This window comes from Pelodiscus sinensis, chromosome 13 (genome assembly GCF_049634645.1).
Source record: "Pelodiscus sinensis isolate JC-2024 chromosome 13, ASM4963464v1, whole genome shotgun sequence".
Lineage (NCBI taxonomy): Eukaryota > Metazoa > Chordata > Testudines > Trionychidae > Pelodiscus > Pelodiscus sinensis.
In genome coordinates, this window is record NC_134723.1 from 41211241 (window position 1) to 41225275 (window position 14035).

Sequence of the window (14035 nt, forward strand, 5' to 3'; positions counted from 1 at the left end):
ACCTTTCCGATACAGACAGTTTTCATTTTGATTCACTCTCATTGACTGTGTTCATTGTAACATTAATATATCCATTGAATTGCCTTTTATTAGCAGCTGGGATGATATTACCAAGGAATTTGTTCTGTGATCTCAAAACATGGTGTTCTTAAGTTTCACAATTACATTGTGCCATATAGATCATATGTGCCTATTTACACATAACTCTCTCAAGCAGACTTAATGTTGTGGTCAGAGCACATAGATAGTGTTAGAAAGTACCATAGATACAGACCTCTCCTGGTTCAGTGCTTTGAGACTGACACATGGTACTTCTGTAGGTATGATGATCATAAAACAGTCGCCTTGGGTTAAGGTAGCTGATAATCTTTAAAAGCCCTTTTGGGGTCTTAAGTGTGATAAGATGCCACTTGCTTATAAATGGGAGTTAATAGATGCATTAGATGTATAAGCCACCATGACACCCATCTCCAGAATATTAGACACATTTTAAAATAGTTGAAGAATGTCTAAGTCCTCCACCTTCTGTAAAATATTGCTTCCTTATCATCTGGGAGAAGTGCTATCTGAACTCTCAAACATTCTACTTTCATGTATACAACTAGTATATATTTTTTTAGTTTATTCCCTCCCTGTTTGCATATAGACTACGTTCTTCTTTCGAAAGGAGATATGCAAATTTCTTCTGATCACTTTTTCAAAAGCGTTTTTATTTTCCGAAAGTGAAAGCAGTTTAGATGGGGTTTTTTCAAAAGAACCCCCCTTTTTCAAAAGAACCCTTCTTTCTTAAAAAATGACACGTACAGGGTTCTTTCAAGAAAGGGGAGTTCTTTCGAAAAATCCACATCTAAACTGCTTTCTCTTTTGAAAAAACTGCTTTCGAAAAAGCGATCAGAAGAAGATAATGCAAATTAGCACTGAATTTGCATATCTCCTTTCAAAAAAAGAACATAGTCTAGATGTACCCTCATATATTTACTGTTGGTACCATGTTCAGTTTCTTTCTAATTGTTCCATCTGCCTCTGAAGGATGATGCATTTAAGTGGCAGTGTGGTTTGGTTGTTTAACCTTTGAATTGTGTAACTGAATGTGATGACATATTCCTCATGTAGCAGCCCAGGAGAAGAAGAATTATATACTCCAAGTGATAAGCTTGGAACCGCTAAACAAATGCACAAATCCAATTTTTCCCCTCTCTCTTGTCTTCTAAACATCCATTAGTCTCTTGACAGGAACTCATAAATCCTGCAGATTTAGTTTATCTGAAGCCAACTCCAATAGTTGTTCTTCCTACTAATCATCATATTTTATATCAAATTTATATTGTTCAATATTCAATATAAACATACCTACTGCTTACCATACAGTTAGAAAATGTCTGTAACATATGCTTTATAAGGACAGTTATTAATCAGCCATTTTACAAGACTGTTTTAAGTGTATTCATTTATCTTTTATTGTTTGCTTCTTTTCATTTGTCCAATATAGAATTTACTTTATCTGTTTGGTTTACTTTAACAGAATATGTCCAGAAGGAATTGAACATGTAACAAAATGAAAAAAACGTGCAATGGCTAGAAAGAAAGAAAAAAAAACCTTAATTCATGAAACAGTCCCTTGTCTTATTTTTCTTAGCTCCATATTTTGTGTTAAATAATACAGCATACATTATTTAGTAGTGCTGCTTTAAAGGGACAGAATATTTTGCATAATTAAGTGAGATGTAGGTTTTAGAAGAGGACTTAAGGACTGAATTAGAATTCAGAGTCCCAGAGATGTATTCACATATTAGGGTAGTGTTATAGTTGAGTTTTCTGGGTGCATAGTATATAAGGAATTCTTAAGATGCAGTTAAAGGCTATGGATAGATCAAGCTACAGTGATCTGTTGTTGTGAATGGTACAGCAGGCCGTGCCACTGAAGAAACAAATGAATGTGTCTGCTAGATAAACAACATAAAAAGTTCCCATTCATCACTAAAATCTAGCCCTTTAAAGATTAATATTTCCTGCAGATTTCTTAGTTTTGGAGGAAAAGATTCCTTATCCATACCTCGGACTTACATCTCTGAGCTCACATTTTACAAGGAGGCATCTGCCATTTATCAAGAGGTTAATGACTAGTAGTTTTATGTCCAGATACTTTGTAACCACGGAGGTGCCCGACAACAGAGGTCACTAAAAGACAGATAACTTACTAGCCAGTTAAAGTTCTCCATACACTTTCTCTTTTAAAGGCACTAGCAGTGGTTGAAGAGGGCTGATATTTGACCAGTTGGAATACTGTCCCTTTGTAGATGGCAATGATTTACTGGTAGTCTTCGAATAAAAGACCATCCAAACAAAACACTCATTGATTGTTACCGTTATTTAAAAACTATCAATTAAGATTCATAGACTTTGGTCTCCATCAACATGCAAAGGAATCTGTTATTGCAAGTGGCAAATCGACTGCAGAGACAGAAGATCAAAAGAGAAGAGAGGATGCTCCCCAATTTCAGTGGCCATCATGAGAGGTCTTAATGATGCACGCCGATACATTGTTCCATCTTAGAGTGATAAAGGGATTTCGTATAAGAAAAAAAAAGAGATTGGGGTAGCAGAAGAAGTGTAGCTAAAAAGAGTTTGTGTACCAAGAGGGCCCGTTGCCACCCAAATGTTGCTGTGTGAGTAACTGGGTAGGAGCATAAACATGGCTGCTCCCCATTTTTATTCTACGATTATCTAGACTTCAGGAAAATAGAGACTCTAGATTGGCATGAAAGCAGGTAAAATGGTTTCTTCTCCAAAACATTCGTAAATATCTTATTCCTGCACCTTAAAAAGGTATCAAAACTGATTTCTCGAAAGAGAGATGTATAAAATAGGCAGTTAATATAGTATGATACATTCTTCATCACTTCCCCCTTCCAAAGCGGGGAGAAAGCTGGGGGTAACATGGTCTCCTCCCGCTCATCCTGCATAGGGAACAGATTCTCCTGTAGAAAAGAGACGGTGGAGAGGAGATTCCTACCATGGAAACTCTTGTCTTCCCCTGAGATATTACTATGCCTACTGACAGGACTGCTGGATGGCCCAGAAATTCTTCAGACACGCATCACCTCCTCTTAGTATTCCTAATTCACAATCTCCTGCATGGCAGGTCCTCAGATTACCTGCCGAGAAAGAGCAGCAGCCGTTGTCCGAGTCAAGAAGGTAGGGTGAGCTCTTTCTTCGTTTCCAGCCAAGGAAGGATGCTGTGCTTCCTCTTATTTTAACCCCACTCTCCCAATTTAGAAATGCCCATTTGTAGTAATTGAAACACTGTGGGGCAATCAGCAGGCAGAAGGGGACATAAAAGAGGAGCTAATTGTAAGCTTTGGTGATGGAGTCATTTTCAACGTATCCTTTCTTTGCATTTGTTTCCATAAAAAAGAATACTATGGTCAAAATGTACTCACAAGTTCCTTTCATAGCTCCTGATTCTGCTCCAGCAAAACTCTCTGGGAGTTTTCCAACTGACTTCATTGAGAGCTAGGTTGGCCTATAATTTATACAATTAATTCATTAAATGTAATTCTGGATTCTTTTTTTTCCCCAGAATGCTTGAAGATGATCTAAAACTCAGCAGTGATGAAGATGACAGTGAACAGGTAAAATTCTGATAAGTTCATATGACATTGATATCTGACAATATCTTTATCAGTTGAATGTGATTGCATATAATTTTACTATATCTGTATCAAATCCATTTTTGGGTAAATTTCTACAGTCCAAAACCATGGGGCTTGCCTACACATTCAATTTTCCTGGAATTGCTATTCCCAAAGATCCTGAATAGCTCCATGTTTGGACATTTTTACCCCAACAGTACATTCTTCCAGTTTAATTCACTCTGAAAGTTGATTACTCCTATTCTAGAATAACACCATGTCTACACTATACAATTATGTCAACCTAACATCCATCAGCATATCACCACTAGAGTTATTAGATTGAATGTGTGTATTCACACTTGTCTCCTTGTGTCTGCAGGACACGTTCTCACCAAGAGTACTTGTATCGATTGTATTGTCACTGTGTGGCCTTGTTGGTCAGTTCCTGAAAGCTAGTAACAGTTGATACAAATGACCCAGTGTCTATACTAAATCTTTGGTGACCTAATTACATTGACCATAATTTTGCTCTGCTCCTGAAGTTGGTGTTTCTAAAGTGTAGCAGAGAGGAAGGAGCCAAATTTAAGTGAAGACACTTCGGGTATGTCTACACTACCCTCCTAGTTCGAACTAGGAGGGTAATGTAGGCATACCGCACTTGCAAATGAAGCCTGGGATTTGAATTTCCCGGGCTTCATTTGCATAAGTGGGGAGCCGCCATTTTTAAAACCCCGCTGGTTCGAACCCCATGCAGCGCGGCTACACGGGGCTCGAACTAGGTAGTTTGGACTAGGCTTCCTATTCCGAACTACCAGTACACCTCGTTCCATTTATTATTGCCATAATCGTTATGATGTGTAATGTTGCGTTGTTTGTGCATTCTTACTTTCTTCCTTGATAAGACATTTTAACAGTGTCTAGTTCCACGAGGTGTACCGGTAGTTCGGAATAGGAAGCCTAGTCCGAACTACCTAGTTCGTGCCCCGTGTAGCCGCGCTGCACGGGGTTCGAACCAGCGGGGTTTTAAAAATGGCGGCTCCCCGCTTATGCAAATGAAGCCCGGGAAATTCAAATCCCAGGCTTCATTTACAAGTGCGGTATGCCTACATTACCCCGCTAGTTCGAACTAGCGGGGTAGTGTAGACATACCCTTCCAAAGCTAAGTTGACATAAGGTAGCTGACATCAGTCTAACCATGTAATGTAGACCAGACCTAAGAGTGTCCATATGTGGAATTATTCAGGAATAATTTTCAAGAGTAGATATGCCCTGTTAGCCCTTGTTGTATCATCTTGACTCCACTGCCTTGCTCCCAGTTTGTGTAGGTGCTTACAACTATACAAGTGCTTGTAAAATGCTCCCAAATTGGAGTTCTGTGCTCTCTCCTACCAGGGGTAATGGTTTACACCTACTTTACGCTCTCTTTGCACTGATATAAATGACTGTAGTGGGTACAAAGTAGTGGAAAATCTGTGGAACTTTCGTTCCAGCCACTGAACAAAGGGTTTAGAGCACACAACCATGAATCCATTCCTAATGTAAATATCAGTGATACACTCCCATTTCCCCAAGAGACAGCCGTCAGGACCTGGCTGTGAATCAATAGCAGACGTCTTTCAACCTACAGGGGACATTAGTGAAAAAGCATTTGCAGAAAACTTGCTGATGCCATTGTCCTTTCTTCCATTCTGCTTTATAAATATTTACAGTTACTGCTGAGAAATAAAATGGGGGAAATGCATATTTTCAGCATTTTTAATAAGGAAGTCTAGACACCTCGGGCCAAGTTCATCCCAGATATAAATTCAGTGAAGACAATGGAATTAAACCAGGGTTTAATTTGGCCCCATATCTTTCTTAGGTCATAAAACAGTACGGCAGAACACTAATGACAGTAAATTTTCTATTTTATTGCCATAATCGTTATGATGTGTAATGTTGCGTTGTTTGTGCATTCTTACTTTCTTCCTTGATAAGACATTTTAACATTGTCCAGCTCATAACGAGGAATATGAAAAGGAAACGAAGCAATCCCCCTTTGGGATGTCTGTGTAATTACAGCCTCAGAAATGTTGCTTTTAACTTGCTGCACTTATTTATTCTTCAAACTACCTGCATTTTGCCTTTGCCCCTCCCACTTCCTCCTTCTGGGCATTCCAAGAAATATATACTTTGCAGTGTCCATTGACACCGGGACACGTTAGCTCTCCCTGACTCAGAAAGCCAATGTCAAGCACCCACAAGTCAAAGCCTACAGGTGTGCAGTGCAGACCAGTGTAATCTTGTGCAGTTCATCTGGCTAACACGTGTACTGCTTGATTGGAAATAAGGAAGTTGTCCAAATAGTCCTTTCAAATGTAACATTCATAATGAGAGGCCCAATGTAATCTCTTTGGCAATCTCATACCAGTTCGAAACTAGAATAATGGCAAGCAAACATACTCAGGGTCTGATCGTGATCACACACAGTTTCACACTGGTGTTACGCCACTGACTGCATTCATGACTTGTGTGTGTCTTTCATTTTGGATCTTCATCCTAGATTACATCTCACATTGGGGCCAGGGCAAGTGGAGATGTAGGGGTCTGGTGCAGCAATCATTTGCAACTCTTTCGCATGTTACAAGTTTTGATTGTGTCTCTTTAAAAAAAGCAAGGATAGAAAAGGAAAAAAAATGTTAATCACATGTACTGGTCAGATACATAAACACCAGCAAAACAGTTACGATATGTTTAAATGCATGAATGCAAAATGCTATTTTCTGGAATATATAAAATGATCGTTCATGAGAGCTGTAATGAGATTACTACAGTATACAAATTACAGGATACCAAACATTCAGCTGTGGGGCACCGAGTTACAAAACTAATTTTTATAACGTAAGAGTTTACTGTCAAATGGCCCTTGAAATTCAGATATAAACATGTTCATACTGTATCATAGAATCCTAGGGCTGAAAGCGACCTCGGGGGGGTCATCGCGTCCAGCTCCCTGCCCAAAGCAGGACCAACCCCAACTAAATCATCCCAGCCAGGGATTTGTCGGGACAGGATTTAAAAACCTCTAGGGATGGAGATTCTACCAGCTAATAGGAAACCCATGTTACTGGCAGAGAAAAAATTAAAATCTTAGCTTGAAAGCACATTAGCAGTTTATCCAACATTTCTGTATTCTGTCTCCTCTTTGTTATTTTACCTTTCAAATTTTCCTATCCTCCAAGATCACCTTTTTTTGTATTATAAAGCTTGTAATAGCCAGCCACAGGTTTAAGGGTGCAAAAATGTACTATTTGCTAATTTTTCCTCAAATGAAAGTAAATAATGTTAGACTATTATTTGCTGAGTTGTGTGGTTCCCCCAGTCCCATGAGCCAGCAAAAATGTTTCTAATCTGTGTTGTAACTAGATAAGGGTCCAAACCCAAAATCTGAATTGCAACTTGATTTTTCCAGCTGCCAATTAGGTTCTTCCTCTTCTTGTCTTCACATTTCTTGGGAGGAACCAACTAAACATGAGCTCCAAGTTCAGTGTTGTAACTCAGAGGGTAAACATAATTCTTGGATACATAAACAGAGGAATACTACCTCTGTTTTAAGCAGCAGTGAGATCATGCCAGCAGTGAGACCATGCAATATTCATGGCATCCGGAAAGAATATTGAAACATTGGAAAGGTTTCAGAAAAGAGCTATAACAATGATTTGAAATACCGAAAACATACCTTGTGGTGAGAAACTTAATAAGTCTGATCTATTTAATTTATCCAAGAGCTGGTTAAGAGGTAACTTGCCCATAGTCAACAAGTATCAGTGTAGGAAATTGGCAGTAATTAATTTAGCAAAAAATAAGTGCAAAATGTTAACAGTCGGATTAATTAACTGTTGGAATATCTTATCCTGAAATTAGTGTTTTTACCTCTCACTTACAATCTTTAAGTCAAGACTGGATATCTGTCTAAGAGGTATGCTACAGCTAAAACAGAAGTTATGGACCCCAGACAGAATTTTTTGAGTTAAGTTCTCTGGCCTTTGTCATGGCATGGGGTCAGATGATCTTAACAGTTCCTTCTGCCTGAAAAATCCTATGAATCTATGAACCATATTGATCACTGTGATAAAGCTGGAGCCACATACTCCAAGCCAGGTGTAGAATTCATCACAATGCTTTATGTGCTTCTATCTGAGAGCCTACAATTCTCTCCTAAATCTGATCACATTTTGGGGAAAGCAGCTGCATCAATGCAGACACCTTAGAACAGGGCAGGGGACACATGCTTTGTGTGTCACTTATGCATAATGCTGATTCATTTGCTTTCCATTGTGGGTGATTTGGGATTAAAGGAACACAGAAGATGAGGGGTTAGATCTGGAATCAATTTTCATTTACAGCTGAGAAGCAGTTATTGATGCTGTGCTCACAGTTCAATAAAAGATCTAAAGATACAGACCTTGTATTTCTCTTTCAATATAAGCAACAAAATCAGTCTCAAATGTTTTCACAAAGAAAATTGTATTGACAGTTTTATTAAAATTGCAGTCTTTAAAATGTTACATTATCTACCATTTGACCCATTCCAGTGGATTTTTTAATATGTGCACAGATCAACCCGATAGATATTTGTGGCACAAATTCATAACACCAGGTAAACATCCGCGTAATGTGTTATTGAGCGGCATCATTATATTTAACTTAAGCTGTTGCTTGGATTTTAAACTGTTACAGTATTGTCGCCGAGCAGAATTTTGGTGCATGCATCATTAAGATACTGTTACTTAGCAGAGAATGCTCCCATTACCCAATAATTTCAGATTGGCTGTGGAATTATAAATACAAAGAAAATGACAAAGTCTATTTGTCAACCCATAACTTGGCTATGCATTTCAAGTACTGTATTCTGATGTTAATAGTTTTGTGTAAAGAAGAATAAAGCCTTTAGTTGGTTCTATTGCTGAGTTAAACGAAAAATGAGAAATTGAGGTGGATACTCGTGATTTTTAATTAGTGACTACTTTCAGCTAAAAGAGCTTAGATAAAACACAGGTTAGATTTTTTTTCTTCTTTAAAGTAGCTCTATATAATTCAAATTAGCTTTGAGCTTAGAGCCATCCAAAAGAGTTGTGCCCTAGTACAGTATTTTAACTACTGTAGTGTACCCCGTTTTCATTAACCATCTCTTCTTTGTTCTTCCTCAAGAATAATCTTCATAACCTTTGAAATGTGCATTCAATTTAAAACACATTGCTGGAGATCTGTGTATTTTTAACCAAAGAAACTTTGATACCATTTGCAAATCTGCTCCATTATTTTGAATATTTTATGTATGTTGTATTTTTGGCAGAAGAAATCCATGAAACATTTGTATCTTTTCTGTTTGTTTTTTTCTCCGTCATTAACAATTATATTTTGCATGTATGATAGCCATGCATGCGCAAGACACCTCCTTCATAATCCATGTCCATGATCTAGGTTTTATAGTTTATCCAAATACTCTTTCTTGGCTAGGTTAGGGTTAGATAATTGAATGCAAAACGAATTACTTTGTAGTTGAGAGTCTAAAAATGCTGTCCGCCGTAGGGAGAGCTTCTGATTCTTGTAATGCACATTGAACTTTCAAAGCATTTATTCAAGTTAAATTAAAACAGACTTTTTGGCTTAAGGTCTGTAAATATAAAAGATTCAGTAAATTTTCATCAAGTAAACAGCACTGTTTTAAAGTGATATAGTAGCCATCTTATTTGCAACAATAGATACCCTTTCCGCTTCTAATTTTTCGCTTTTTTAGCTAGATCCTGAACAAGGTGTTTGCCTCCCCAAGGTTTGCTACATTTCCATTTACTATGTTATCAGCAGAACGACTGGGGAACAGCTCTTCAGTAATGACATCAATACTGCACACGCAGCGAGAGAGGTCGTCTTGTCAAAGCCATAGAAAAATCAGATGGATTAGGATGAAACTAGGAGCAAAATAACTTTGATAGAGTCTTTTAATGTAAACTGTTTATCTGTCACTGGCTTTCATTGAAATCCCAGACAAAGCAATGCAGCGTTGATGGCTGCCACAGCAGAATTTGTTTTGATGAAGAGCTTACATAGCAGTGTTTAAGATACAGAGTCATGTTTTGTAACTATAAGGAAATATTTTCATTCAGCCATTAATGAAAATAGAAACCATTCAAGAGAGTTTCAGAGCAGTAGCTGTGTTAGTCTGTTTCAGCAAAAGCAACTATCAGTCCTGTGGCATCTTAAAGGCTAACAAATTTATTAGGACATAAGCTTTCATGGAGCCCACGAAGGTTTATGTCCTAATAAATTTGTTAGTTTTTAAGATGCTACAAGCCTCCTTGTTGTTCTTTTCATTTGGATAGTGTAGTCATTCTTCAACTTTTTTCATTCTGTGGGCAAAGAAAGCTCATGGAGAAATGTCAAAATATTCCCATTCCATTTTTCCTTGATACTCAAAATATTTTACTCTGTGCAACCCTAGTAAAAAAGTCTTGTTTCCCATACACAGGGCATACTTCACCCTAGCATACTCCTGATTCATAAGACTAATTTTTGACAATAAGAAATGGTGTGCTTGGCAAGAAGGCCTATAATAGTCCTGTTTAAGAGTCTCAGAGGGGTAGCGGCGTTAGTCTGTAACTTTTAAAACAATGAGTAGTTTTTTTAACTACTCATGGCACCTTAGAGTAGGGATGTTAGATACAGCCAGCCCCCGAGTTGCAAACGGTCGACTTATGACCATTCGCAGTTACAACCGAAGCTGTTGTAAATGGCGGACTCTGAGTTACGAATGCGATCCGCGCCTACGAACAGCAGGGTCGCGTGTAACTCTATGGGGTCCGACTTATGAAAGAACCGAGTTACAACCAATTGCTTGGTCCGTAACCAGTTCATAAGTCAGGATGAAGCTATACGTGTTATTTTACTAATCACGTAGCCACAACAGTTTTTACATGGTTACTAAAATGCTCCCACGGCCCCACTCCTGGAGAGTCACCTGCCACCCCACACTGCTGCTTCTGCACTCCCGGCTCCTGCCTCCTCTCCCCACCCCCACTGCCTTGATACAGAAGCAGTAAGGGAGAGAGTGTAGTCATTTGGATTAACCGATAGACCAAGGTTTATTGATTAACCGTTTAAACAACTATACGCTAACATCCCTATCTTAGAGACTAACAAAATATAGATACATAGTATCATGAGCTTTCTTGGGCAAAACCCAAAACACAAGCTCATCTGAAGCAATGGGTTTTGCCCACGCAAGCTCATGATACTATGTATATTTTTGTTAGTCTCTATGTTGCCACAGGATTGTTCATTGTTTTACAACAGTCATGGGGATTCATTTAATAGTATTTCTGTACACTTGTGGCCATTGCATTCAAGAATGCCAGTGGAATTTAGTAATGAATATGACAGACACGGTGCATACACAATTTGAAATCACTGGAACACCACAGATTTTAGGACTTGTAACACTTTCAGACCCATATTTTATTTAATCTTTTGAGTGCATCCTAATAGGAGGGTGTTTCTGTCCATGACAAGGAAATAGAAATAACCCTCAGAACGTGGTACGGCACAATGGAGCTGTGATGGAAACTGACCAAACAAAAGTTTGCCATGAAGATTCCAGCTGTGGCCCTCAGCAGGGCTATCAAATACGTGCTGCACATACCTGAAAAAGAATCTGTCTGGCTCTTTTTTGAATCCTGTTAAAGTTCTAGCCTTCACCGCATCCTCTGGCAAGGAGTTCCACAGGTTGACTGTGCGCTGAGAGAAGAAGAACTTCCTTTTGTTTGTTTTAAACTTGCTGACTATTCATTTCATTTGGGCTGTGTCTACACTGGGCCACTTATTCCGGAAAATCAGCCGCCTTTCCGGAATAAGCTTCGAGCTGTCTACACTGGTCCTTGAATTTCCGGAAAAGCAACGACGCTCTACTGTACAAAATCAGCCGCTATTCCGGAAAAACTATTCTGCTCCCGCTCGGGCATAAGTCCTTATTCCGGAACACTGTTCCGGAAAAGGGCCAGTGTAGACAGCCCAGTAGTCTTTTCCGGAAAAAAGCCCCGATCGCGAAAATGGCGATCGGGGCTCTTTTCCGGAAAAGCGCGTCTACATTGGCCATAGACGCTTTTTCCGGAAAAAGGGCTTTTCCAGAAAAGCAGCCTGCCAATGTAGAAGCTCCTTTTCCGGAAAAACTGAAAAGGGAATAGTATTCCATTTTAAGCAGTTCCGGAAATTCATGCCAGTGTAGACACAGCCTTGGTGACTCCTAGTTTTATATTGTGAGAATAAGTAAATAACTTTTCCTTATTCACTTTTTCCATACCAGTCATATTATAGACCTCTATCATATTCCCCCAGAGGACACTGGATTGTGTTTTCCTTGTCCAATTTGCTGTCTCACAAGAGCTTGCTATGTGAAACAGCTTTCAGCTTCACCAGACATAGAAAAAACAGTAGGGGAAAACAAAACACAAAGTAGCGCAGCAGCCAGACAGTCCCAGCAAAGAAGGAGTGAGACAGACTATTTTAAAGGATCGATAAAATGATGCTCAAATGAGGTCCTCTCCTCATGTAAATGACCCATAAACAAGCATGCACTTAACACATTCCTTACTATGCTCTAAACTAAACAGTTCACCTTTGTCAGGTTGTTATTTTTCATGATACCCACATGAAATGACCTGCTAATATTGATCACAGCACAGGCGCCATATAGGTGGAACAGAGGCAGAAGAAACAAGCCTTCTTGCGACCTAGTTAATTACAAATGATAACCAGTCAGAGGATGGGCTGCTTTTCCTCAGCTTAAGATAAGGGCCAGTGCAGACACAGACACTCAGACATAGGCAGCTACTATAGCTCACAGTAGAGGGCTCACAAGTGTCCAGTACAACCTTAAAGTTGGGTGACCCCTACTGGAAAAGGACCAGAAAGAACTAAGGTGGCATATCCAGTTATCAGCCTGTGCAAGCAGGAAACATGGAGTCCCCCAGGGAGGTAAAAACTTCTGTCTCTAACGGAGCTCCTGTGGGAGGGCGCTAATGAAACCTGGGTGCCATAAGCCCCCTGGGTGAATCCCCCTGGGCACAGCAAGGATAGTGGGCAGAGGGTGGTGCAATTTGCTGTGCCAGCCGAGGGTGTGTGTAGAAATCTGCCTTATGAACAGATTGACCATACTCCCCTCTCCCCCGTGCCCCAGTGGAAATGGGCTATTCTACACCTGCCACACCATGAATTTGGTTTTCATAGAAAGAGAATTGGTCTGTTACAAATCTACAACAAATCCAATTAAATTACTGTGCGTAATTTTTAGTATAGTTAAATGAACCAACGATCTGAGCAACCCACAAAAACAGCCCAAGGACAGCACAGACATTTTTGTTGCATGTTGTTCTGTCCATCTCTCCAGTGCCTGTCTGGAACCGACTAGGTATGAAATCTATATTATAGCCCTTAAACTCTGAAATCCTGCATAGGCGATAAACGAGCAACGTGAACAATGCCAATATCGCCTCGCATTCTTCCCAGCACCGCTACTGCCATCGCTCTTTGACTCTGCCCTTTTGCTTCCCAAGCCTGGGTAACTATTCATTGATTTAGAGACGGAAAAAGATGAGGGACAGGTTGGACTCCCTGAGGAATGAGATAAAGACCTTCTCTACAAAGGGGAATCTGAGTGCATAAACTGCAAGTAAATTAGGGTAAAAGAGGCTGCTTAAGTGTGTACTTCAGCCTTTTGCTGTGACAAGAGGCCATTTTAGCCCATGTGAGCTTTGCAGAAATAATTATAGCACCTACCAATTTAAGAGCACATGTATCCCAGGATCTGAAAGCACTTATCTGTCTTCTCCGGGGGCAACTTGTAGAGATCTTTTTTTTTTTTTTAGCTTCAGTAATTTTCTTGTCTTTTTCTCCTTATTTTTTCTTTGCCTTTAGAGGATTTTGTTTATTGTGTGGTTAATACATGGGGCTTGGAGTCAGGAGTTCCATTCTTAACTCTGCAACAGAGTTCCTGTGTCATCTTGGCCAAATCCCTTAATGTCGCTGTGCTTCAGTTCCCCATCAGTGGAATAGGTATAAATAAACAACATGAGGATCATGAGAGTTCATCACTTGGAAAACATCTTGAGGCCCTTCCAAAATATGGAATACTGTGTCCAGTTCTGAATACTACATTTCAGGGAAGATGTGGAGAGATTAGAGAAGGTCCAGAGAAGAGCAAGAAAAATGCTTAAAGGTCTAGAAAGTACGATTCGTGAGGGAAGATTGAAAGAATTGGGCTTGATTAGTCTGGAAAAGAGATGACCGAGAGGGGACATAACAGCTTTCAAGTACCTAAAAGGTTGTTACAAGAAGGAGGGGGAAAAATTGTTCTTCTTGGCCTCTGA

At 39.4% G+C, this 14035-nt stretch overlaps 1 protein-coding gene across 4 annotated transcripts in view; it reads left to right on the forward strand.

The window, feature by feature from the left end:
* AFF2 (ALF transcription elongation factor 2) overlaps window positions 1-14035 on the forward strand; it is a 465157-nt gene that overhangs the window by 341727 nt on the left and 109395 nt on the right. For all 4 annotated transcript variants that reach the window (XM_075941077.1, XM_075941079.1, XM_075941078.1 and 1 more), the window contains one exon: window positions 3581-3632. In XM_075941077.1, coding sequence (XP_075797192.1) covers window positions 3581-3632 — 52 coding nt within the window. The remainder of the gene's footprint in view (window positions 1-3580; window positions 3633-14035) is intronic.